Genomic DNA, 25,683 nt, shown 5'->3' with positions numbered 1-25,683 from the left:
CAAAGTTCCCTGTTCATGTCAACCCGTCCCGTCAAGTCTTCCAGTAACATGGACCAAAGACAAGTAAATGGTCCTCGTCAACAATGATTTCACGCAAGGGAGTATCGGTCAGGCATCCAACTGTGGCGCAACGACTCGAAGATGGTGCCAAGTCTGCAGACGTCAACTTTGAGGTTATTTCTCCAAGTTTAGGATACCTTTGGCAAGTTTAGGTAACCTGGCATAAGTGTAGGATAGATTTAGGATACACTTTGCTGAGTTTATTTCAACAATCTATATCAAGGTCTGATGCGTTCTTGCTCCCAGGCTAGACCAAAGAGTGCTAAGACATTGGACAGTCGTTAAATCTTTTACCCCCTTTGCATGTACTTCTTCCCTCGCCTACATACATTCATCATCATAGTCGGCTCGCTTGATAAGATGCCGCTGTTCCAGATCGTCAAGATGTACAAGTGTAATGTAGCACCGCAAGCCGTTCGTGTGGATCATCAAAAAGACAATTAAAAAAAGACCAGTCAAACCCCACATGCACCACTTCATGTGGGTTGCCTTGGACTGTCGACTTGTGTTTCGCTTGTTTCTCTGTATTCGACATGCCCGAGGCGTCTATAAATCACTTTATCTCTTCCTTACTTCCGTCGCCCAGCCGTCGATGCCTTCACCACGGCCACCGACTTCCAGGCCCTCAATCTTCAGCCCCTTCATGCCAGGTGTATCCTCCAACCAGACGTGACCTGCCATTCCGCCAGCATTGGCTCGCTTCTCAGGTACTAACTCCAACATTGGGGTGAGGAAGTCTGCAATACGCTTTGCCTCGTCTTCCTTAAAGTGATACTTCTCGCGTAGCACATCCGGTAGAGCCCAATGCCGCAGTCGGTGGATGTTTCGCAATTCTCCCTTTCGGTTGAAGATCTCCTGACTCCACTTGCCACTGAGACATAGAGATTTGGGGAATGGCCCAAGTAGTTCGATGATTTGAGCAATGTGGTCATCGTCCTTACCATACTTGGTACCTGACTGAGGATCAAACAAATAATCTCCGGTGATTAACTCAAACACCTAATAGACAGTCAGTAATGCTCTACAGAAAGCCAGTGCCAGCTTCACCACGAAGCTCGTTGTACATACCATAGCTGCCATACTCCATACATCAGTGCTGGCACCCCATTTGGAACCCAAAATAACCTCAGGTGATCTATATTGTCTTGTCTGGATGTCGTTGGTAAAGTGGTGGTTGACCCAGCAGGCATTGCCCAGGTCTGCAATCTTGACGCTAATAACATCGAAAGCGTGCGCATCTTCTGCCTTGCGCTTTTCGCCTGTTGAAGCAGAGGGAGAGTTTGACTTGTCTAGAGAGATACCTGAGACTTCCCGACTGAGAAGATCGCTTGAGTGCTGTCAGCGCCAGAAAAAACTTCTTCGTTGAGTGGCGAATAACTTACGCAGACTTTTCTCGTTGCTTTTGGGCATCGTCAGATGGTTTAGGAGATGCCTCCTTTGATGACTTGCCTGCTGACAAGATCACATTAGTCATTGCTGAACCATATACGAGATGATCAGTGGCTTGCTTACCTTCGTTCAGGACACCAGCAAGACTAGAGTGCGTGTTCGGTGAGGGGAAAAGGTTGGACTGGTTGAAGCTGGTGTTGAGGGGAGATGGCAATGGTTGACTGCCAGTAATGAGAGTCCTTCTGCGCCGACGTCCATTGCGGTTATTCTCCTTTTCGGCAGATTCAGGTTTGACGACGCGCTTAACGATCTGTTCAACATCCCCAATCTCGATAAGGACATTTTCTGGTTTGAGGTCGGTGTGAATGATACCGCATTCGCGATGGAGGTAGTCGAGGCCTAGTAGAACTTGCTTTGTAATTTGTTTGACAAGAGGCATGGGAATGCCACGGTGATTCCAGCGCTTGATGAGCCCAAGCAAATTCTCTCCCAGCACCTCGAAAACCATACAGACGTGGGTGCCGTGGGGTCCCTTGTGCTCGAACGAGTCCAAAAGACTCACAACGTGCTTGCGACCAGGGTGATCGGGCTTGGCTTGAACAATCTTGTTGAGAAGCTTGATCTCATCGATGGCGGTCTCGGTGTAGTGGGCGGCGGAACGGACAACCTTGAGGGCGACATGCTTGCCGTTGGTGTTGTCGCGGGACAGCCAGACGGTTGAGAAATGACCCCATCCTAGCTTGCGAACCACGGTATATTTTCCATCCTTGAACTTCTCTCCGACTTGTACGGGGTGGTAGCCACCTTTGCAGTAATCTTCAGAATCCTCTTCATCTGCAGTATTTTCGGCGGCATCGTCGACGGACGAGGAAGAGGGGGAATGGGCCATGGCGGAAAGCTGGTGGGATCTATAAGGGGGAGAAAAGAGGTCAGCGATGGCTTAAAATATATGTAGAGATGCGGTAAAAATCAGCGCAATAAGGCGACGTGTAGATGATGAACGAGAATTGAGGCGGAGCCAATGCAATCAGATCAAACAACCACGGTCGCAAGATTTGGTGGGAGAGCGACGGCGACGAAAGAGCTGAGGCCTTGCGCGTGGTGGGGGACCTTTGCCGGATTGGGCTTGGGTGTAGTGAAATGGCGGGGAAGCATCAAAACATCATCCAAACGATAACGTAGAAACGAGTCAAGTCTTTCACTGGCGCTTCCAGTTGAAGAATTCGGTACCAAAAAGACTCGGGCACTGAATTGACCGACTGCGGTGAAACACACGCCTAAGTTTGGGCGCCAAACCGCTACCGACAAAGCATAAAACGGGACGGGGAAGTGCAACCTTGATTTGAGAAAGCTGCTCATGGTGCCTTCACATGACGCAGCTTGCGCTGGTAATAAGTCGGGCGTTGAATCTGCTTCCTTGTCCTTCTCTGCTCCTCAACTTCGGGAGCACCAGCTCAAGTCAAATCACGTAGTGAAAATAGTGATAATCGTGGGAGCAGCGCGACAGATAAGCCGGTGAGCAGCGTGGCGGTTTATGAGCGGGGGATAAGGAAAGGTGATGGAGAGAACAAGGATCTGGCCAAAATGACGAAGATGACAAAGACGTCTGGTGCACGATGGTTACGGTTGAGGTTGACTGCAAGCTGGGACGCATAAAGAGCCAAAAAAAAAAAAAAAAAAAAAAAAAAAAAAAAAAAAAAAAAAAGAAAAAAAGAGAAAAGGAGTAAACAATATAAAAACAGGCGAGGCCAAGTCGAGGGAGAGATTGATGGAGATTATAGGTCGACTGGGCTCGGGGGCGTGCTCCTTGTCTTTGGTTTTGATTTGCTTCGCTTTCCTTGACTCTGAGCTCAGCGTTCTTTGCGGATCTGCAGTCGCTTGGCTTTCTGTTTCTAGGGCCCTGCTAGAGACCATGGGATGGCTGGCACGCGGCGCACGACGGAGCGTCCCGCCCGGCGAATAAAGGGTCTCTCAGAGCTCAAGGCTCGAATATCCAGCTCGCCAAGCGAGTTCCAAAGAGAGGGAGCGACAATAGAGAATGCAAAGTGATGGCAAAGGGCCGGACAACTCAGTCAGGTGGTATCGCATCAGACAGCATGAGCACAACCATCTTCATCACATTCTCATCCTCCTCCACATGCATCAGCCAACAGAAGCTTCAGGCACAATCAGAGGTGGCCACGGGCAAGTGACTGACTGCACCACCTCCAGGGCAGACCAAAATCAGGTACAGAGGACCCAGTGATCGATCGAGTGATCCAAGGTTGGTGAATGCCCAAGGCTTATGGGGTCGTGTCCTTCTATCAAGGCCCAAGCACACGGGCCCCCAAGCTCCAGAACAGCCACTGTGAGCAGTGTCCACACTTGTTTCAATCTGCCCTCGCTGCTTCTGTAGGGTGATGCAATGCCGCGCCATATTTGTTGAGTGTCCATTTTGGCGATATGAATGGAATGATGCTTGATTTTCTCTGAAACCAGTATCTGTTTCTTCCATAACCAGTCACATGGAAGTTGTGGATCTGGTCTCATAATCGCAGCAACAGCTGATCTGAGATGTAGCTAGAGCAGTTGGGTTGTATCAGGGTCGTTGGCGACATCGGACCAGCGGCGCCTTGGGGATTTTGGGATGGCGGCATGCGATCTGTAAAACCAGCGGCCTCGAGGGGAATGCCAAAGCAATGTGCGACGGAGAGGTTCCCCAAAATCAAGGTTGTGTAGGGTGATGCGGCTGCAACAAAACAAAACACTAAGAAAGAATGCGAACGAGATGTGTGTATAGATAACCAAAACAAAATGCGACCAGAGCTCAAAGACCAAAAAGGAAACAGTTTTATACACACCCAGCTGGTTGGTTTGTGCCCTCCATAGTAATTATCGGCTTCAAGTCCTTCTTGCGCTTCTTAGCAGCAAGACTGCTATTGTTGCTGTTGCTACCGTTGGTGTTGGCATTTGCTGCCTTTTGGGCATCGGGGGATTGTGTGCCGTTCATTGTGGTATGTTCGTCAAATCTGCCTGTGCGCGACAGTGCAGGATCTGTATTCTAGGGACAAGTCGCGATGTATCTGGCGTCGCCAGGTCGTCAATGAACAGAGTCGTGAAATCGTCAATGGGTTTATCGTAATGTCGGATGCGACAGCTTCTGGGTTCTTTTGGGTGTCGGTAAGAAATGATGTCGAGATGAAGTGGGGGAAGAGGGGCGCTTGTAAGTGCTCGCTCGATGGACGTGGGGTTATTTTCTGTTCGCTTTCTTTCGTAGAGATGCTTTCTCAAGAATTACCAAAATCGCTCAGACAGTTGAAGGTGTCGGACAGAGTCAGGAGAAGAATAAATTCGGAGATGAGCACGGTAAGATAATTGCGGTCGTGGTACGGCAGTGGCGCCAAGGTAGATCTTTGCAAGTCGAACCAAAAAATGTTGCGCAGTAATAACCTAGTGGCGGCGCAATCTGAGGTGACCGGGATCAATCGAGCACAGTGAGTGATTGTGCTTGGTGTATTGGTCCCAGTGTAAGCTACTGTAAAGCTAATACGTTGTAATATGGATACTTGAATGTAATTTGGTTGTCCGAGTAATGACTTTTGCGACGGCTTGTGTAGATAGATGCTTTGATGGATCCAAACTTGCTTGGAGAAGAAACGGAGAAGAAGAAAGAAGAAGAAGAATATTTTCAGTCAGAGACGAGGAGGGGAAGCTAGAAGAGGCCAGCCCGGGGTCCGGGTTGGTGAGGAAGGTTGGTGAGGTTCTTGCAGCCAACAGATTCTGCAATCATTTATTTGTAAGGCCAGGGAGGTCCGGTCAGGTATCTACAAGCGCAAGTGCAGGCCATCTTGGTAGCCTCAAATTTTGGGATCTAATTTCCAGCATAAAGAAAATACACCGAAAGCGCATACTTTTGTGTCGATAAACGCATAAAGAGACAAGTTAAAGTCAATTTGGGTTGGAGTTTCATCTGAAAACACCAAAGTCAGATGAACAAAAGACAAGACACGTGAGATCTGAACCGCAACCATACTCAAAGGCGGACACTTCACGAGATGCATCTATACATGTGGATATCGTTCACCACGACTCTGAAGCAACCTAACGTCTCACTGACAGGATTATGACGACGCACGAGAGGCAGCTTCTCGTTAGCATTGGATCCCACAAGAGAAACTTGATCTCTACCTTAGTCTTGTAATCCCTGTGCCTGAGATCGAAAGCTTTTGGTTGAGACACACAGCTAGTGGCATTTGGAGAAGGTAAGGTATCGGTTATCAAAAAGATACGCGCTAAATCGACACTCTCACTCGCAGATTTTGAGGGTCTGACGCCATTCCTCCAAGGTACCCCACGTCCGTGAGGTACTTGAACAACCTGGAGAGCCCTGCTCATGTTGTTCTACTGCAAGGATGCGGCGAGTTAACTATTAATTGAGAAGATATCAATACTCAGTTCAGCTTCAAGTTGATATTACTCTATTACCGCTACGATGTCGCCTGTGTTACCGACTTCTTTACTATACCTACCCCAAATCGTATTCGCATTCATAAGGCATTGAATTTCAGCTCCAGCCTCTCCAACCATCAAACTCTTTGGGCTTCAATACCCGACTCTGACGTCACCACGCCAGGGACTTAGCAAGGAAGACTCCCCGAAAGCCCAGTCGTGAAACCCCATATTTCAACAACGCCCAGTGAGAAAATAGGCTTGTTCAACTTGAACGCTTTGGGACCATGCTCCGTTGCACAAGGACCTAGGATGTGATAGTTGAAGTCGGGCCTCCTTGTGTTTAATGTTCAGAAGTTACCAAACTCCAAAGGTTAAACCCATTTTAGTGCTTCTCTAAGTCAGAAGAGGCGCACTTATAAGCATAAACTGAGGTTACCATGAAGATGAGAAGGATCCTAGGGCTGAGCCAATCATTATTTTAATCCCCTAGAATGAACGAGCAAATCACCAACTATTACGGTACAGAGTACAGTCCGCAGGGTTTACAAATGTGCATTTCCGCGATTTAATAGGTATTTTTTGCCACAACAGAATTAAAAACACTAATAATATAGCAATCACTCAGTATATCTATAGAGATAATACTGGGCTGATCTACATGCAGATTAGAGCAGATTGGCCACTGAGAATGACTAATCTAAGTACCGATTTTACATATGTAGCCCTGGGGGCCGTACTGTACTCCGTACAGCACCTTGTTGATGTTGACGGCATAAAGTTCCACTTATTCCTGGCCAATGGAATTGATGTACTTTAGTGGCCTGAGGCCCATACTGTATATTCCATGAGACAGTGATAGGTAGCACAGCAACGGGCAGACCTTTGATCAGATATCCTTAAGCTGTAGATCACCCAGATCTCATTTCTCAATAGACCATCACCATGTGTAAACCGGTCTTATCAACTTCTACCCCCTCAACGCCGTATGAAGCTTGGGCCAACGGCTACAAGGATAATCTCTTCAACCGCTGGAAAACCCTTTTTCAAATCGCTGTGTCTAGACATATGCCTTCCCGGCGACACTCAAACTCCTCAATTTTGTATCTTTCTTCGACTAAACTTGTCAAATTTGGACGCACCGTCCATCTCTCTGAAGCCTCAGCTATACTTTTCCTAGCTTGCTTTGCACCTAACGTTCCTGTTCCGAGATTGCACTGCGCGTTTCGAGATGATAAAAAAGGGGTGACTTATATCGTAATGGAAAGGATTGATGGGCGGCCCTTGAGTGATAGTTGGCATGAGGCATCAAGAGATGAGAAGGATAGATTATTGACACAGCTTAGGGATATTTTCGAGGAGCTGCGAGCACTCAAGAAGCTCTCTGGAAAGGGGATTGCAGATGGTGCTGTGTGTGCCGCTGATGGAGGCAAGTTGCACGACCATCGAATATGGAATGCCGCCGGGGAGAAAGGGCTGGGCCCCTTCCCGAACGAGGCAGCATTCAACCTTTTCCTTCGAAACGGAGTCTCGAATATTGACTCCATCGCAGACCAAGGGAGTCAAGCAGAGATTCAAAAATTGATCGAGATGCATACAGCATCAGAAAAAGGGAATATAGGGACCGTATTTACACATGGAGATGTTAGTTTGAGTAACATCCTGGTCAAGGAGGGAAAAGTTGTAGGAATTGTAGATTGGGAAATGTCTGGCTGGTATCCACGGTACTGGGAGTACACAACAGCGATTAATACCCATTACATCAAAGGGTGGAGGGAGGAGATTGGGAAGTTTCTTGATGAGTGGCCTCAAGAAAAAGAGATGGACGATTTATGGAGAAAGCATTATTGTGATGGGCCTTGAGGGTGCATGTCAACCAATTCGCCTGGGAAGACTAACAGATATTCAAGACAGCCTGGAGATGATGGATTCGACCTCACGCCGACAAAGCAACTGCGAGGAAACTAGGGCAACGCCGACTAGGGGAAAGGTGATGCTGCCGAGCAACTTCGGCTGGTTACAGGAGCTGATAGACCGTCTCAGAACAAGGCTATGCGAGTCCTTTGCAATCTTCCTCTGAACATCACCAACTCCCAGAGATTTCCGATGCCGCGGAAGGCGAAATTGATTGCTTCTCAAATTCGCAAGAACTTGCGAAGAAAACCTCGAAATGTCCACGTTACAATTTATTCTTCGAGTGGGCTGTGTACCTGGGGCCAGCACAACGTGGCTTGACATTTGCACCAAGAATAGACTCGTTACAGGCTGAGTTATATACAGAATTTCCAACCGTTGCGCCGCTGTGCAAGGAGTAGACGAGTGCGTGCCAAGTGATCAGCACGGCGCATTGGCAGACGCTGGACGCTTATATTTCTGCACGCCGCGCTCCTGAGATCCTTGACCATGGTTTTAGCCTACCCAACCCGCTTCGCTCTCGCCAGTTGCTTTATATCTTCTACTATCCGGTGTACAATCGTCGGCGAGGCGTTTCCCGGGATCATTTGTACGAAGTAAGATGGATCTTTCGCCTCCTCCTTGCCGCTTTCAACGCACAGAGTGCGTCACAGACCGCAGCACTCCTTTGGATAGCTACTTCTACGAAGGTAGAAGATTTTGCATAGGTCTTGGAGTTGGTAGGAGCTGCCCTTGACGTCGCATTTCCCGGAACGGTCCCGAGAACGATGTGCATTGCTGATGAAGTACGGCCCAGTTCGCCGGAATTGCATTCGTACCCACGCACCTCTGATCCCCAACGATAGCAGCTAAGGCTTGTTCAACCCACATCTGGCAATTGAAGACGGTCCATACAGCACTTGTTTCTATAGGGACAGCTCTAACGACCTCCTCCAGGCGCCGTAAGTTTTCGATCTTGGCCACGGCTGTGAATGTGAGCATCGCGGGCGTGGGACCGCTTGAGAGATCGCGCGGTGGCTCTTCGAACTGCCAGTGTACGCCTTGTGGAGTTGGGATGTTTCGAACGTGGTAGAGAACCATGCCCTCCATTCCACCATCCTTTGGACCGCTGGCGAGGCCCCAATGGTAAGGATCAGGGTTTCCGCCTTCTTGAGGTGTGCGAAAGAAGCAGACAACATACAATCTTGGCTTGTTCTTAACCATGTCGGCGATTTTTGGATACGCTTCTTGTAAAATATTATATTACTTAGGCTTGATAATACCTAGTTGTATACTGTCTCTTTATACTTGTCTTCAAAGCATTTGCACATGTTGCTCTACCTCCTTGGAGAGAGTCCAAGGGCGCTAAGTGAAACGACAGCAGATCTAATTATATTACCCGCATCACCCAACGAACTACACTTGGCGAATGGATTCATATGACTAGGAACTGAAGGTTGTGTTGTTTCCCGTGGTTGGATGCCGTTCAAAGAACCGGTATGGATGGGGGTAAGGAGATTGTCAGCTTCGTGGTTGACTGGAAATGATCTAAGCGACCTGAACAACTCAGCGTGTAAGTTAGTTGTACTCTGCATAGTGTATCGGGCATCGCCAGCTTCGTCTTCTATACTTGAGCGTCTATTTTATCTCCACCGAGTTCTGAAGCCTTCAGATAATGTAAAGATACAACATCTTAACTATTGACCGACAAAGAACGAACTCGAAGGGTCACCGGCGATTATAGGCACTCTGGATGCGTCAATGATAGACTCACCTCTATACCATATAAGTGTGTAGGCCTCATGCCGCGTTGATTTGTGACCCCAGACGCACTTCAAGGAACCCAGGGCCTGCATTCGAGTGAGACATGTTGCCTGCGTTGACGTCTATTCATTTGCCTACATGCATCGTCCTTTTCTGAGGTCGTATTTGAGGCCTGCTTCAACACAACTCGAGTATCATATGGCTACCGAGCTTAGTACTTTAAGCGCCGAAGTAGAACCACCTGCAATCAGCCGCCCTTAGCCGCCGGAGTCTGGGCATTCCAATCTGGGTAACGAATTTGATAGCAGTAAAGGCGTTGTGATAAATTGTCAATTACTTCGGAGACGACCGCCGAATGAAACATTCGCGATGCCTCTCCGCAGCGCCATTAGGATCTAAGTCTCGAGGCATGGTTATGCTGTTGATGGTAGAGGAACGCCTGCCTGTGTTTTACTTACGTGAGCTAAACTCCAAGGTTGAAGCCATTTTGGGCAACGCTTCTCCAAATGATGTCAGAATCATAGAAGAGTACTCTCACGCATGGACCGAGGTTGTCACGAATATTGTAGGGCCATTGAACACACCATCTCAAGTGCGTAGATCTTTCTTTCATGTGTCAGCGACTGAACATCCCAAAACCACGTGGAAGCCAACCGTCCATGTCATCTGGTGTCTCAAGAGCACGGGACGACCACGTATCACATCACAATAATCAGAGTCACAATCATAAATGATATGGAAAAAATAGTTCGCTTTAGCCCGTCATGAGGGCTCCAGTTTTGATGTGTTTAATAGCCTATTATGTCAACGCCGACAACGCCAAACCCAGAACCCGCGTGCGTCAACTCTTCTGTCTCAACTGATAGCTTGCAACCGTCATGCTCGCCTGAATATGGTACGTTCCAAGAAGCTCCGAAGAAAATCCAACCGTGAGTTTCGGCCTTAGTTGGCCCGCTTCTTGCTCTTCTGAGCCATCTTGCGGAAAGCCTCCATACCGCCTGCACCAAGGGGACGATGGCTAGAGTTTTGCGAGCCCATAAAGGTGCTCTGGGGAGCAACAGTGTAGCTCGAAGGCAAGTTGACCATACGCGCCGAGTTGTTGCCTCGTGATGGGGCCAGTAGACGTTCGCGCTCAGCGTCCTTGGCGTTGGCGGCAGGACGTTGGGAAAGACTGAATTGAGAGCTGGTCTTCTGGCGTTGTGCCATCTTGGCAGATCTGGCATCAAAGTTAGCATGTGTAAGAAACAAACCGCAAGAGAATACATACTCATAATCGTAGTCACGGGTCTCGATCTGGCGCTTCTTGTAATCGTCGGTTCGTTTGAGGATAGGTCGACTCCATTCTCCCAGGAGTCGTGTAGCAATTCTCTTGATACTGGGTTCGGGCTTCTTGCTACGAGTATAGAACACCACCACTCTTCCGATACCGCTGCTGAGGAGCGCCTCTTTCTCGATGTTCATCTTGGCGAGAGCGTTGAAGATGTCGCGTTGAATGTTGTACGCTGGAAGAGAGCCATCGTTCAGAGGCTCCAAGAAGAACTTGACGTGCTGCAAAAAGTTCGTATCGGGGTCCAGAACGGCGTGTTGGACGTTGTTTCTGTTCAGAATAGCGGTGACTTCGGGGAGAAGCTTCAGCTTGTGCAGAGCTGGTTGGCCGGCCTCGCGAGCCTGGTTATCAGCCTGACAGGCCTGCTCCATCTGTACCTTGAGATCCGCTAGAAGGTCATCAATCTCGTCCTCAAGATCCTGGTTAAAAAGACATTAGTTGAAAAACTTGAGCATATGCATTTCGAAACGTACAATCTCATCCTTCTTCCTGCGCTTGAGGCCGCTTGGTTTCTTGATTGCCGCATCTATCATTCGGTCGAGCTCTCGCTGCTTTCGCTCCGCCGGTGTCAAGTTCTCATCCTTCTCAGGCTCGGGACTAGCAGGCTTAGAACGTGGACGTCGCTCTCCATCACCAGCAGCGCGTCTTGAACGTCGTGACTTCTTGCCCCCATCCTCTGCATCATCCATATCAACATCTTCATCTCGATCTCGGCGCTTCTTATCTCGACGGCCCTCACGTGGTTTCTTTGGAGCCTCTCCGTCTGCGCGCTTTCGCTTTGTAGCTTTCAATGTACGAGCAACATCTTCGTCAATGTCGACGGGACGGTCCTCAATATTCGCCGTTTCTGGGTCGTAGTCCTCGAACTGATCCTCGTCGACCTCGGACAGCGCATCGGAGTCGCGATCAGAATCAGCAGCGGCGACAGCATCCTCATATTCTTGCTCTTGGCCGTCGTTGACAGGCTCATTGGCGTGCTCGCCAATTGGGGAATCCCTTTCCGACATGGTGTCGCGTTGTCGACCGTGCGAGATCACTCTGGGAGTTCTTTATCGTTTTTTGTAACTTTTTATTCACAGCGCTTCAGATGCTTCGAGGACTTGGTGCTTGAAGATTTGTTGGTGAAGAATCGTCGAAGGCTGTGAATATGGAAAGATTGACAATTCGCAAACCTTCAACTTTCTTTGTATGGCTAGAGCCGCCACAGGTGCGAGGCGCGACCCCTGCTCGCTGACATAATCTCGAAGCTCCACCTAGCAAACCTCAGGCAGGTGGCCCGCACCCTTTGTTTACTTTGGCCTTTTTGGTTGCCACGGATGAATTGAAGAATACTTGAAGGATTGAATCTGGCAGCTGCAGTCACTACAGCTGTCCCGACATCAACCCTAAATTCTGTCCACCTGGCGAACCTTACCTCGTAATTATTCGAGCTATACAGTAGCTATAATCGATTATGGATCGTCGAACTTACGAAGGTCCTATGGACTGGGAGTACCAGAACAGTGGCCCTTTTGATCCCACGAGTCCTTTTACACATGCAGCAAAAAGTAACTCACAGAATGGCAAGTTTACCTTTAGCGGCGTTACAGTTGTAGCTGTAGCTTCTATCATCCATGATGTCTGGCAGCTCTTTGCTAACCGTTTGTAGTCTTTGGCTCCCCTTCGAAATCGACAAGACCAAATCCTTTCGCAAATCTAGGGACACCTTCAAAAACGAAACTGCCACAATCCTCTTTTACGCCTCAATTATCTTCGAGAACTACTGCGCCGGCATTCCGTAACCCTGCCTTTACAACGCCCCGACGACCTTTCGATGACGTTGCGCTGTCTGAAGCTTCAGGTGCAGAAGATAGTCCTGCCTTGACAGAAGTTTCCGACTTCCCAAACGATACTCCTGAGGCGGACCGTATGAGCGACGTCAATATGAGTGGCATGACGAGTCCCTCCAAGATCGACAAATCCTTTCGTTACAGCAAGACTCCTTTCTCAAGCAAGAAGCATACGCCAGGTCGGGGCGAAATACGGGCGACTCGAGACCTCTCTGTATCAGAATTTATTCGCAAGCGAAAGAGACATAACCTCGACAGAGATGTCAGCAGCATAACCCGACACCGCTGGATAGAGTCAGACTCCGACTCGGAAGATAGTATCGCCCCGAGGCGAACTCGTGGCAAGAAGAAGGGAACAAAGGAAGTCCCAAGGGGTTTCTTGGGATCTCTGCTGCATATGTTGGACGAACACCCTAATGCCCCCGATAATCTTTACAGATGGGTCAAGTTGATCGTGAACTTCTTCCTGGTATCAGTCTTTGTCTACATTGGCTGGTCCATTGTAACCACAGTGAAGACGGATATCGAAAATGCAAACGAGATGGCACGAATCGAGATAATGGGAAGAATTACGGAATGCCAAACTCAGTACAGCATCAACGGATGCGCTAAAAACGATCGTCCTGCGCTGAGAGTGGCATGCGAGGAGTGGTCTGAATGCATGACACAGAACCCTGAGGCTATCATGAGGGTCAAGGTGACTGCGAAGCAAATCGCAGAGATCATCAACGAGTTTTCCGAAGCAATGAATCTCAAGGCTTGGGTGGGTTACCCATGCAGCATAATACTGATCGCCAAGCTAACCACTTCGCAGGGATTCTTCTTCGCTGTTCTCATCTTTTGCGCCTTCGCGAACAACTTTTTCTTGGGTGGATATGTCAGCAAGCCAGCACCTCCTGTTCAGTCACAACCCGCAGCTCCACCTCACGATCCATCCATGGCCCCTGAGAACGGTCCCGGGTTCATGTGGGTTCCTGTCCAAACACCAAGGATGCAGCGTCACATGTTGCTCGACGATGGTACCGATACGGACAGTACACCGCCGCCAAAGATGAAGACGATTCTTGCACCTCCATACACTCCTTCACTGCGTCGTAGCCCAAGCAAGACGGATCGGGGCCGTAGTCCTGTTAAAAACCGAAGTCCTAGTAAAGGGCGCCGGGAACCGTTTGCATAGACTCCGACGGAGATTTGGGCATATGTTATTTCCTTTGTCATTGAATAACCTGGCTGTATAATAGTGGTGCATAGGAACCGGGCGCATGTATACGGGGCGCGGTTCAGTGGTGTTTGGAAAATCCGGTCATAGCATGGACGATGGGATCATGAATTGGCGGGTGGATGGATATTGGGGTAATATTGTCAATCGCTATATACGGCAGTGAACTCTGCATCTTTTGTTATTGAAGAGTTCTCTCAGTCGCTCTCCTCGCTGTTGGAATAGCATTATCAGCTACAGAGGCCGCTATTGTAGGCCATGTTACAGTGCAGCTCAGCTCAAGGTCATAATCCAGCTGAATTGCTTGAACGTTGAGGCTGTCTGCCAAAGGCTAATGACGTACTGTGGGGTAAGGTTGAGAGGGGCACTTCGACCGATGACCCTGGCATGAAAGTTAATTCTCAGGTGAAGATGGAAGACAATTGGAATGAACACCCAATATTCCGAGAAATAGCTCCTTTTTGACTTTTGTAACACCATCCATCAGGGTCGCCCAGTATTGTGTGGCATTTTTCTTGGAGTTTGCTCGAGTATCAGCAGCAGTGCTTCAATGCAGCAATGTCAATCATATGTTGCCAAGATAGAACTTACCCCAGCCTATGATCAGCCGTGATGTTCTGATCGCCGCAAGCCTACTATCTCTGACATCATATCACAATGGCGCTGGACCTATTCTCCCCTTAAGAGATCCCATTGAGTGAAACATGAGGCTTGGTTATGGCCGTCCGTTTTATATCCGATGCGAAGTTACGGTGATGAGATGGAGGGCTCAAAGGATGCGCCGAATGCAAGGAAGCATGCACAATCTGGCTGACTCCGCAACATTCCAATTGGACGATGGACCTTCTTGTGGTGGATGTGACCTTGAAGCAGGCTTGGAGATAAGTTCGATGGCGTACAACTTTGCAGTTTTACTTGCTGAGAAGCTGAGGGGAATTGCGGTGCGTACAAAAACAGTTTTGTCTCAGACATCTCAACGTTCAATAGAGACATGATTTGCAGCTGAGTAACGACGATGAGAGGGCGAGCAATAAGAAAGGCTCATCGGCAGGCTACAACTGCAGAATGACGAGTCATTGAGCACATTGTCCACTCAGACCACGGCCCTAATTAAATTTCAAGCTTGGTAGTCTATGGCCTGGTCGATCTGCCACGGCACTCATTCTCATGGTTATCAGAGAACTTTGGACAGAAGTATCCTAGCTTGGGCGGCCGAGACTGGATTACAAAGACAAGAACGTTTGCGCCGGGTTCAAAAGATAGAGTTCGTTCCTTTCTTCAGCAGTCAAAAGCGGAATAACCCTCTGATACCTAACATTGGTAACCTGAAGAGGTTGAGCGTACCTTACTTTCCAAGTTCTACCTCAGGCAGAACCAGAAAAAGCTCTTTCATTCGGCCACCTAACCATTTTCTCGACTTTGACCTCCATCTCTCAACAACACTCTTTATATTTCACTATAGAGCTTCCATATCCGCGGTTCGATCATCATCTGTTTCACGGCATGAAGCGTGAGACAGAGCCAGGACCCTAGCTACTGTAATCGACTACATAGCTGCAAGACATCCCATTTGCAACAGAGTTCGCCGAGGAAACGCAGGATTCATTCAGCCCGGTAACAGGACATCAAGCAAATTAAAGCTCAAGTCGGCAAGCTTCGCCGTGGTTCTATGCCTCTATTTGAACCGGCCCGAACCTGGTAATCGAGCGCGACGATAATCGTGATCGCAATCGCAAGAGATTCCCATACTGAACATAGCCAATCTTCATCGTCCCATTTCTCACACATCCCTACAATCAATCAGTTCTCATTTTAAGCCCAATCTGTCCAACTTCCGTTACATGCGCAGAAATTCCGATTTCGGTCTCAATTTGACTTCAAAATCTTCAATTGTTCAACTCAGATAATTCCCAATCCGTGTTGTGCATGGACCACAGCGCCCAACTTTTGTTCTCTATTGCCGGCGCAATCGACGATCGAGTGGACACCAAGTATACCAGTACTTCTGAGCAACCTCGTTAATCCCTCCTGAGAACGCAAATTGCGACGAGAAAAAGAGAAACAACATTGCGCGCTTCAAAGCGCCATTGATCTGCGACTCCTGCAAGCCTTCATTCTCTCTCCCTTGACTCGCGGAGTCGGCCTCGAGCTCCTTGAAACCCCCGGTCGGGTATCCTCGAGTTCGTGAGCTTCCAAAGCTCACCTCTAGTTCGGTTACGTTGTGCTAGAGCCTAGCACTCTACTAGCTAGTCGACGAATGCGCATTGCCCGGGCTTTTTACCCAAATTCGACCTACGACTCGCTGTGACTGGCCTTGATGTAATTGTGAGAGCTTAGGTGGGCCATCTTCAACCGTCTTGGCTCCGCATCGCATTCTCCCCGCTACAAAGCCGTCGTGACGCGACTGAGAAAGCAGAAGTCATTCAGGTACCAACAGCCCAAAGTCGTTTTCGCTTCTGGCGCCAAAAATCAAATCTGATTTCTTTGGGGTGACCAGAGAAGAACAAGGCGAGAGCGTTCAAGCTTCAAAGACTCAGGTTGTAACTTTGACGACACCATCGCGAATCCCTTCGCAGCATGTCAGACTGCGCCGTGCCATCCGCCGTCGCCCCCCCAAGACCTCATTCCACCCAAAGCTCTTCGAGCTGAAGGTTGGAGCTCACAAAGCTTCACGACGGACGCCTGGTTCCATACGCACGACAATAGAGAAACAGCGAACCTCTCCTCTGGCCCCACAAACTTTGTAACTTTGCGATAGCCTGCGGTCAGGCTCACTTTTCGAGTGATGGATGTCGACAACGAACATTCGGACGCTGGTAGTCAACGGCAACCCAGTGCTGAACACACGCCGCAAGGAGCTTCTGCGCAGGTTGGGGGAGCTTCCTCACAAGGGAATCCTACCCCCCCCACCTCAGTTCAGTCCTCCAATACGCCCTCGACTGCATCAGGTCCTGCAACAACCAACGTCACCCATACACAAAACTCGAAACGTCGCCGAGGGCTGGGTGTTGTGACGCCCAATGCCTGCACGGAATGCCGCAAGAAGCGCGCAAAGGTATGTACAGATCAGCTTACTTTCCCGGAGTCCCTGGTTGCGTAGCCGGTTCTTGTTCTTCACTTTCCTTGTACGTCATAGCATGTCTCACCACCGCAATTTATTTAGCTTGTGATGGACTTCCACAATTGGCTGCAGTGCTCGCCTCGTCCCGTATCGATTATCCCGTAAACTCATCCTTGCTAACAATTAATGTTATAGTGCGATGGCAAAAAACCGTGCGGACGATGTAGAGCACAGAAAGATGCCGAATGTGTGTACGAGATTCCCGTGCGCCAGTCGAAGGAGAACCTCCGAACCGAAATCGAAACTCTTCGACAGAAGCAGCGTTCAAGTGACCAAGTCTTCGCTGCTCTTGTCCGGCCAGAACTATGGGAAGAGGTCTTGACCCGCCTTCGGGGCGGCCAACCCATCGAAACCATTTCAGAATGGTTAGCAAGCGCACCACGCCCTGGGGAGCGTTCGATACCTTCGTTTCCCTCCCGTTCCGAGGGACCTACCATGGGACCTACCCCGGGGTTCCCTGGAGGTTCGCTGGGTACATTGGCAGCCATAAGCCTTGGTGCGAACCATCAACAATCGCAGCAGTCTTCCATGAGGCCCGAGATGGGTCAGCATAGTCCCTGGCAATCTTCCTTCAGCCAAACCGGATCAACGAGGAGCAACTCACACCCCGATGTCATGAACTGGCAGACAGATATGCGAGGGCCGCCACAAAATCGAGTTGGGTCTTGGGCCGAGGGGATGAACCCTGATCAAATCTCGGACGGTCTTCCACGATATCGTGGAGTTGAACAGATCCTGTCACCATTGAATGAACCGGGGCTGCGAACACCGACTTCAACTTGGACCGTGATTACCGGCGATAGCGTTCTTGTTCAACATCTTTTGGCGTTGTATTTCTGCTGGGAGTATCCAACATTTGCTTCTCTGAGTAAAGAACACTTTCTACAGGATTTCCAAGAGGGACGGAATCGATATTGCTCACCGATACTGGTGAATGCCCTTCTTGCATTGGGGTGTCGCTTTTCGACGCAGCCCATGTCTCGAGCCAATCCCAACGACCCTTATACGTCTGGCGACCACTTCTTCAAGGAGTCACTGAGACTATTTGCCCAGGAAACGGATCACCACTCCCTCACAACTATCCAAGCTTTGGGGATAATGTCGATCCGAGAGGCTAGTTGCGGGCGAGATTCGGAGAGCTGGTATTACGCTGGGCAGAGTATTCGACTCGCCATTGAGATGGGACTTCACCGGATAATGGACGAAGGAGATGAAGATGAACTCGCTGTGCAGTCAGCAACCTTTTGGGGTGCTTTTGCGCTTGACCAGTGAGTCTCCCCTTTTACCGTGAGATTTCCCTCTAACGGATACGACAGTGCATGGTCCCTCGCCACAGGCTCATTACCGCAATGCTCATGCTTCCCTCATCTACCACCAAAGCCTGCGATAATAGGAGACATTGAAGCGTCTCTTTGGGTGCCCTATACGGACGACGGTGGGTTTCTTTTGTTTTATTCCATGAATATCGCTGACTGTGACAGGCGCTCCCTTGCAACGCTCATGCCAACAACCGTCTAACGTGCGTTCCGTATATAAATGTTTCTGCGAACTCAGCGAGCTCGTACACCAGTCTCTGTACATTCTCCACTCCCCTGGAAAACCCCTTACAGCGAGAGAACTTTTGAACATGTACACACAGTACCTCAATTGGTATGATCGTATACCTGAGGTCCTTCGACTGGGGCACAATTTCACCCCAGCTGTGCTGTTCGCTCAGTAAGTCTTAAGCCTAACACGTTTCTTTTATCACCGTCGCTAACTTGAGCAGCATGTACTATCATTTCGCGATCCTACTCTTGTTCCGGCCTCTAATCAAGCTACGGATCATTGGATCCAAGGTTTCGCCTCGCGATGTGTGCTCACAAGCGGCCGACGCCATTCAAGGCCTTCTAAGATCTTACTCTTCACTCTACACTTTGCGGCGAACGCCCTCGTTCGTACCATATTTTGTCCTCACATCCGCCATCATGCACCTAGCGATTGGTGCAACAACTGTCGGCGGCTCGGATACGACCGAGGCGGACATGGAGAAAGCGGTCAAGGTGGATCCTCGTGTGGCCGAATCCATCACTCAAGGTATTTCAGACCTCACTGAGATGGCTCCTTGCCACCAATTCGCTGAGCAGGCTCTCAACATACTACGCTATTTGGCCGCAAAGTGGGACATAGATGTCGAGAACAACGTCGATAAGCTCACAGCAGAAGAGTACGACCGTTTGGTGTTGCCGCATACGGGGAGTCTCAACTTCTTCTCGCCCAACCTTAGAGAGGGAGACATTACGTGCCAATGGGGTGCGGGACCATTCATGGGAGAGCAATCACCTTCTGTGCAGAAGACAGGAGACAATATGGAAAACCCCCTCTTCTGGCCTTTCCCGATGCAAGGACGGCCGATTCTTCCCAATGGCATCGAGTTGGAACATGCAGGTTTTGCGATCATATAGAAGAGCGTTTTGGTCGGCTTTCAGTTGTGATCCTGCTTATATGGATCGAGTCCGTACAGGACGACAGATATCCCGGGGTGTTGGTCGGTGTTCTTACCAGGCGAAATGGGGTCAAAGGCAAAGAAATGCGGCGGGCATTTTCCGGCGAAATGGGGCTTCGGTCTGTAGAGTCATTATCGCGGGTTCCAAAAGCGATCTGTCATGGGGTGTACCAACACTTGTGTAAGAGAAAAGAGTGATTGCAAGATATCAAGGGTCTTGGTCGGGTTGTTGCTCTTGGTAGGTGGGTTTGATACACGGAATACCCTGGAGAGTAATAGAATCACCAACTCTGTCCATGCATATGTTTGTTCTCTGAGGCTTGTGATTGATGATGAGGCCTGCGTGTGTTGTTTGACATGCAGGTCAAAAGGGCCAGTGTTTGCTGCATGTAGTCTGATGTCCAAACAGCAATTGTGGCATACCGTTGGCCCATGCATGCTTGCACTTCCACAAACACTCGTTGCAGTTGCAGCATGCAGTTTCTTTGCAAGCCTTTCACAAATGATGCGGCGACAACGAGATACGCGACAAGCCACAACCCAAGTCGCTCCCTCATGACACATCGACCCTTTAACTCTGATTAAATGCTGTCAAATCTCGTCCATCCCAAGTACAACGACACGCGTGTGTCACCTTACTCCGTCCCTCATTGCCTTGATTAGGCACGGCCCTGACCGTGATGCAAGATCCCGCATACCCCCCTGAAGACACGCCAGGCCCATGATTCAAACATGCAAATTGCCATGATTCCAATGCAAAACGCCCATTCTGTCATCTTGCACTGGCTCGATGAGGGGGAACCTGCAGGGGACATGACGGTTGCTGAGTGTAGCCATATGCAGGCTCCCAAGATCAAGCACCAGGGGTGTACTCTTCGTTTTTGACAAGTTTTGTCCTTCTCCTCTTCCATTTATTTCTCTTCAACTCTCTAAGTAGATACGGAGCTTGTTTTGGGGCTGTAAAAACTGGTTTTGAGAGACTATTTCTGTTTTATGACGAACGACGAATTACCCCTTTTCTGCGACGAGACGAGACGAGGCATTGCTTACGAGCGACAGCGGCAAGACAGAGCTTCCAATTGAAGTTTTGAGACTGGCTTTTAATCCTCGGATTTCATTGGTCTGTGTCTTTGGGCAAGGAAGAAAAAGGTAGACTCCCGGAACTTGTTAGTCGAGCGCCAACGAGCTAACCGTGAGGTTTGAGTGCAGGACACTCATACTCTACGAGAACACCAGCGATCCATAGCGGATTCGGAAGAAGAGGTTCAATCAATTGAGTCTTTTTGTCATCCATTACAATCTTACCTTGCGCTGTTCCCAGGCATTGTGTGCCCTGCTGTCCTCTCCCCCTGGATTATCCCATACTTCTGCCAACAATAAACGTTCTTACTGCATCGAATTGGAACAATACAACGCGTTTCAACAAAAGAAGTCTCTCTTCAAGGTCAGTACCATCTTTTAAGATATCAACTGTGCCCAGTTCGTCAAAGGGGAAACCTCGTGCCCGAACACCCGCGTCAAGCCCAGCACAACACTCTGGACACTCATCACCTATACGGCAACTACTCGAACAAGCGGTACAAATTCCACACCAGCTTCATCGCAGCATCAAATACATCCTCCGAGCCAGATTACAATTTCTGATTGGATGTCCTGAGGTCTTTTACTCGCTACTGTACTGGAACCCCTAGAGCACCTGGAGCAAGGGGACGTGCAACGACCTCCCGCTAAGAGGAATATCCAACATCTGCAAGTGGCACCTGGCGGGCAGCTGGCATCAACATTTCTTCCTCAACTTTTCATTGGACTCAAAACTTGAGTTGAGTCCTCAGTCATACCTGCAGCTTGCGCCCGCTGCCACCTTCCTTCTCTCTCTTCCCTCTTCTCTCATCATCGTTCTTCAGAGTTGCTGGGCAACAAGAAGTTCATGAAACTATTCCTGCTTCTTCTCAGTCTTCTTCTTCTTCTTCTCGGTGTATTTCTCTGCATCTCGCCATTTCTTCTCTTCTCTTCTTCAACCGTCCTCATCCTTTCCGTCCTCAACCATTCTCATCAAAACACACACATTTCTTCTACACCAAGCACCCAGAGGTTCTCTATCACATAGAAATCCTTTGCCTCATCTCTCATTTCTCATCTTCTGGATACTGTGCCACTTTTCCCCACCAACGCCAGTCGTGGGAGCTTCTTCCATCAAGTTCATCAAGATCACCTTCACGCAAGATGGGGGACCAATACCAACAGGTGAGTGCCACAATGATGCACCTTCTCCTCGCATACTAATTTTTCCAAGATCCCGAGAGATCAGACTACCTCGGAAATCATTACTCAGCATGTCAAGCACAAGAACAATCTGCCAAAGACCGGTAGCGTCCCTTGGCACTTGGCTCCAGAGTTCCCGCACTCGAGTGAGCTCATGTCCATTGATCCTGCTCCATTGCCTCCTCCACCAATCATCAAGGAACTGTCTGGACGTGATGCCAAGAATGCCTACCTTGAGTTTCAGTATATCACGAATCGTTTCGAGGGTACTGAGCTTCTTCGGCAAGCTATCAACTGCTTCAGAAACAAGCCTAGAATGATGGAGGGCGACAGAGACAACTTCTACATCTATACACAAGTCAGTCACATTTCCTCCTTCCCCAATATTTTACTAACAACTACAAGGTACACGTTCAAGGCTACTTGTTTGCTAGATCTGGGGCAGCTTGCCGCATTGCCTTCTCAACGGAGCGCTCACCCACTAAAGTTGAGTGGAAGCAGACAAACCGGCTTACTGCTGGTACCCTTATTGCGCTGTCTCCCAAAGATGACAACTTCAACACAGAATGCTATGTTGCAGTTGTTGCCGCACGATACATCGTGGGTGGCCTAGAACCTGATCTTGCTAATGGTGAGGGCAAGGACACTCCGCCCCGCATCGAGATCTTTTGGTCCGACTGCAACAATGCCGTCTTCGATCCTTCCGTTGAGATGGTGATGCTTGAAGCCAAAGGAGGTTATTTTGAGACTGTTCGCCACGCCATGGTTGGGCTACAACATGCCGCAAAGTTTGAGCAAGTCTTTCCCGTTGTATACTCAATTCTCAGGCTAACACCCCTCAGTTCCAAGTTTGACAAATACATCATTCATGAGTCCAACACCGAACACACGACCGCCTATCTTGCAGACATTCCAGGACAGACTCCTCATATTCCTGAAAGAGCTGACCACCTCGACCATTCTCAAAAGGAAGCTTTGGAACGCATGACCCACAAAGAACTGGCTGTCATCCAAGGTCCTCCTGGTACTGGCAAGACATTCACATCCGTTGTAGCCATTGAAAGCTATATCAAGACTCTCAAGTCTGGAAAGGAAGCCCCACCTGTCATAGTTGCTGCTCAAACCAACCACGCTCTCGATCAGCTTCTAGACCGACTCTCGGTTTTTGAAGCCGTCATTGTGCGTCTCGGTGGCCGTACAGAAGACGAGGCGATAGAAGAGCGTACTCTGTTCAATCTCAAAGCCAAGTTAGGTCATAAAAGTGGTGGTAGTATTGCGGGTGAGCAAGCTCGAAGAACGGTTCTCGGCACAATTGAGACGTTGTTGTCGGAATGCTTCCCTGCATTTCTGATCCCAGCTGAAGAGTTTCTTCGAGAAGGACTCCTCTCGGATGCTCAGTACAAGTCGTTGGATGATGACGAGTGGGAATCTGCTACTCTGGTCAATCGTGATGACGGAACTGAGGTCGAGTGTCGCATCGCGCACTGGCTCCAGGTCATCGAGGACGACCACACTCTTGACATACGCCCTCCTCAGAACCAGGCTGAGAATCCTGCAAAGGATGACGCTGTTGAAGAAACCCAGCAGGAAAATCAGAAGGAGAGACTCAAGGGTGCTTTCTTTCCCATGAAGTACAATGTCACCGGTGCCCTTCCGAGCGCACTCTCCAAACATGCCGCCTGGGTCCACCGAGCCCGTAGGCTATTGAAACTGCATCAAGATTTATATAAGATCAAGCCAGGTGATCGCGGCATGGTCTATCGCCTCCTACGAGAAGAACTTATCCGCGCACGAGCTCAAAAGTTCCCTCAGCTTCTTAAAGAGTACCAGGAAGCCTGTGATGATATCAAAGTCCAGCGTTGGGAGAACGACGTCAAGCTTATCACACATGAACGTATTGAGATTGTAGGTTGCACAACCACCGGACTATCCAAGTACCGTGGTATGATCGCAGCATTGAAGCCCCGCATATTGATGATCGAGGAAGCGGCCGAAACTCGAGAAGCCAACATTAGTTCCGCTCTCTATCCCAGTCTGGGCCAAGTCGTACTTGTCGGCGATCACCAGCAACTGGTCCCATCTGTAGATGTGCGAGAACTCGGCCGCGATCCCTACAATATGCATGTGTCTTTGTTTGAGCGTCTGGTCAAGCTCAAGTTGCCATACAGTATGCTTCGAGTCCAGCGTCGTATGGTCCCTGCAATTCGCGAAGTGGTCAACGCGTTCTACCCCAAGCTCACCGATCATTGCTCCGTCTACGACCCAGACAACCGACCTCCAATACCGGGCATGGGCGGGAAGAGCCTTTGGTGGTTTGATCACGAGGGACAAGAGGTGCAGATTGCCAACGACTTTTCATTTTCGAACCCAGATGAAGCCGACATGATAGTGGGCTTCGTGCGATATCTTGTTCAGAACGGTGTTGACCCAGAACGTATCACTATTTTGACGTTCTACAAGGGGCAGGTTGCTCTCATCACGGAAAAGCTTCGTCGCGACCTGTATCTCGAGCTCAAGAATCCGTTGAAGAAGTGGTCCGTAAGGACCGTCGACGGTTTCCAGGGCGAGGAGAACGATGTCATTCTGCTGTCTCTAGTTCGAACCGTTGGTCCCGGCTTCATTGGCAATTCGAATCGGGCAAACGTGGGTACCAGCCGAGCGAGATGCGGAATGTATGTCTTTGGCAACTCTCAAACACTTGTGCGAGATGAGAATTCTGAGGCGTACAGTACATGGAGAAAGGTCATCGATGTGTTTGAACAACGCCAATGTATCGACGATTACCTTCCAGTCACTTGCCGTAACCACGGAACGCGAACAAACATCAAGAATGCCAGTGGATGGAAGTACATCCCTGGAGGCGGCTGCGACAAAGGTTGCGAGTCCACATGTTCAAAGGGTCATCCATGCAAGCTCACTTGCCACAAGTTCGACCACAGTGAGGTCAAATGCTTGGAGAAGTGCGAAGAGGTCCTGAATTGTGGCCACAGTTGCGAATCACTTTGTTGGCAACCCTGCAAATGCCCTTCACGATGCGATGAGCCTCCAAAGATGAAGTTGCCCCTTAGAACTTCTCCATTGCCTGCTCGAGCTTCCAAAAGGCCTAACCATCGCCCTCAGTCACGAAGCGACAGAACAATTTCGGGAGGGTCCAGCCATCAAACGTCCCCAACTCGCCGGTCTGATCCATTCCAAGCTCCAAGTTCCCTGGTGCCAACTTCAACTCCTATGGCACAAGCTCGAAAACATTGTTTAGAGCCAACCAGTGAACAGATTATGGAGGTGGGATACTACGCTGAAACCATGCAGCAGGTCCACCAGGGCGCAGATGCCTCAAAGGAGGGTTCTCGCCCCGACAACTGGAGCCCCGAGAAACTGGCCAAGAATGACAAACTGCTGGCAGAGGACGCCAAGGCCAAGAGGGGTAAGAAGAGCCCAGAGCTCATACAGATCAGCGAGACCTGGCACCGAACGACAACATCGGACAATCTTGATCGGCGACGTGAAGAGAAAGTGGAAACACATTGGTCAATGAAGGTCTCAACTTGCAAAAAAGCTGAACTCGGCCAAGAGAAGCCTACCGAAGATGACGAGGACGAGGGCGAGGATGAGGATGAGGACAATGACTTGATCAGCTTCGATTGAGCTATCAGCATGTTCTACACGCCAGGTCGTACTCATATCATGGTTACAGCACATCTTAATGGTATGTCTGGTGTCAGTTCCTCAGGTTCATGACTGGTATGTTATGGTAGGAAACGAACTTACCTAAGTCTTTTTATCACTTAGGAGAAAGGTCCTAAGTCGTTTTGCGACAGGAATTGTAGATTATGTAGTCACTGGTGTAGAAATTGTACGAGTATTGTATCAAACCCTGACTGCTGCTGAGTGATCCAAGTCGAAGAA

General features: G+C 49.4%; 7 protein-coding genes across 15 annotated transcripts; 4 read left to right on the top strand and 3 right to left on the bottom strand.

Moving 5' to 3' along the window:
• Positions 1-199: 199 nt before the first annotated feature.
• On the bottom strand, positions 200-5,446 carry FVEG_17450 (CMGC/SRPK protein kinase). 6 transcript variants are annotated; one of them, XM_018906698.1, is made up of 5 exons: positions 4,290-5,446; positions 1,573-2,357; positions 1,443-1,509; positions 1,129-1,387; positions 200-1,059 (listed from the first exon to the last, which is right to left on the bottom strand). In XM_018906698.1, the coding sequence occupies exons 1-5, from the start codon at positions 4,436-4,438 to the stop codon at positions 619-621; spliced, it is 1,701 nt and encodes a 566-aa protein (XP_018761236.1). In that variant the 5' UTR covers positions 4,439-5,446; the 3' UTR covers positions 200-618. The 6 variants fall into 6 exon arrangements, with proteins under 6 accessions (XP_018761236.1, XP_018761238.1, XP_018761240.1 ...); XM_018906700.1 differs by having other exon boundaries at positions 2,786-5,174; XM_018906697.1 differs by having other exon boundaries at positions 219-1,059; positions 1,443-1,512; positions 4,290-5,137.
• Positions 5,447-6,602: 1,156 nt separating this feature from the next.
• On the top strand, positions 6,603-9,083 carry FVEG_17451 (hypothetical protein). Of its 3 annotated transcripts, XM_018906705.1 has the most exons (3): positions 6,746-7,867; positions 7,921-8,510; positions 8,588-9,074. In XM_018906705.1, exon 1 carries the CDS (start codon positions 6,823-6,825, stop codon positions 7,738-7,740), a length of 918 nt encoding a protein of 305 aa, XP_018761243.1. In that variant the 5' UTR covers positions 6,746-6,822; the 3' UTR covers positions 7,741-7,867; positions 7,921-8,510; positions 8,588-9,074. The 3 variants fall into 3 exon arrangements, with proteins under 3 accessions (XP_018761241.1, XP_018761243.1, XP_018761242.1); XM_018906703.1 differs by having other exon boundaries at positions 6,603-7,867; positions 7,921-9,083; XM_018906704.1 differs by having other exon boundaries at positions 6,746-8,510.
• FVEG_13107 (hypothetical protein) lies at positions 8,473-8,994 on the bottom strand (the record flags this gene model as incomplete). Its single annotated transcript, XM_018902487.1, has 1 exon — positions 8,473-8,994. One exon carries the CDS (start codon positions 8,992-8,994, stop codon positions 8,473-8,475), a length of 522 nt encoding a protein of 173 aa, XP_018761244.1.
• An 891-nt stretch (positions 9,084-9,974) lies between the features above and the next one.
• Positions 9,975-12,299, bottom strand: FVEG_13108 (transcription factor IWS1). Its single transcript, XM_018902488.1, has 3 exons — positions 11,335-12,299; positions 10,802-11,280; positions 9,975-10,750 (listed from the first exon to the last, which is right to left on the bottom strand). Exons 1-3 carry the CDS (start codon positions 11,866-11,868, stop codon positions 10,477-10,479), a joined length of 1,287 nt encoding a protein of 428 aa, XP_018761245.1. The 5' UTR covers positions 11,869-12,299; the 3' UTR covers positions 9,975-10,476.
• Positions 12,159-14,357, top strand: FVEG_13109 (hypothetical protein). The gene is made up of 3 exons (XM_018902489.1): positions 12,159-12,423; positions 12,510-13,453; positions 13,505-14,357. Exons 1-3 carry the CDS (start codon positions 12,315-12,317, stop codon positions 13,865-13,867), a joined length of 1,416 nt encoding a protein of 471 aa, XP_018761246.1. The 5' UTR covers positions 12,159-12,314; the 3' UTR covers positions 13,868-14,357.
• Positions 14,358-14,362: 5 nt separating this feature from the next.
• Positions 14,363-20,196, top strand: FVEG_17452 (hypothetical protein). Of its 2 annotated transcripts, XM_018906706.1 has the most exons (5): positions 14,363-16,964; positions 17,166-18,298; positions 18,347-18,465; positions 18,512-18,746; positions 18,799-20,196. In XM_018906706.1, exons 1-5 carry the CDS (start codon positions 16,695-16,697, stop codon positions 19,472-19,474), a joined length of 2,433 nt encoding a protein of 810 aa, XP_018761247.1. In that variant the 5' UTR covers positions 14,363-16,694; the 3' UTR covers positions 19,475-20,196. The 2 variants fall into 2 exon arrangements, with proteins under 2 accessions (XP_018761247.1, XP_018761248.1); XM_018906707.1 differs by having other exon boundaries at positions 14,363-18,298.
• A 1,210-nt stretch (positions 20,197-21,406) lies between these two features.
• Positions 21,407-25,647, top strand: FVEG_13112 (hypothetical protein). Its single transcript, XM_018902490.1, has 4 exons — positions 21,407-21,759; positions 21,809-22,135; positions 22,183-22,571; positions 22,620-25,647. Exons 1-4 carry the CDS (start codon positions 21,739-21,741, stop codon positions 25,420-25,422), a joined length of 3,540 nt encoding a protein of 1,179 aa, XP_018761249.1. The 5' UTR covers positions 21,407-21,738; the 3' UTR covers positions 25,423-25,647.
• The last annotated feature ends 36 nt before the right edge of the window (positions 25,648-25,683 follow it).

This window comes from Fusarium verticillioides, chromosome 6 (assembly GCF_000149555.1).
Source record: "Fusarium verticillioides 7600 chromosome 6, whole genome shotgun sequence".
NCBI lineage: Eukaryota > Fungi > Ascomycota > Sordariomycetes > Hypocreales > Nectriaceae > Fusarium > Fusarium verticillioides.
The sequence above is the reverse complement of the archived record's forward strand: the minus strand, read 5'-3'. Positions and strand labels throughout refer to the sequence as shown.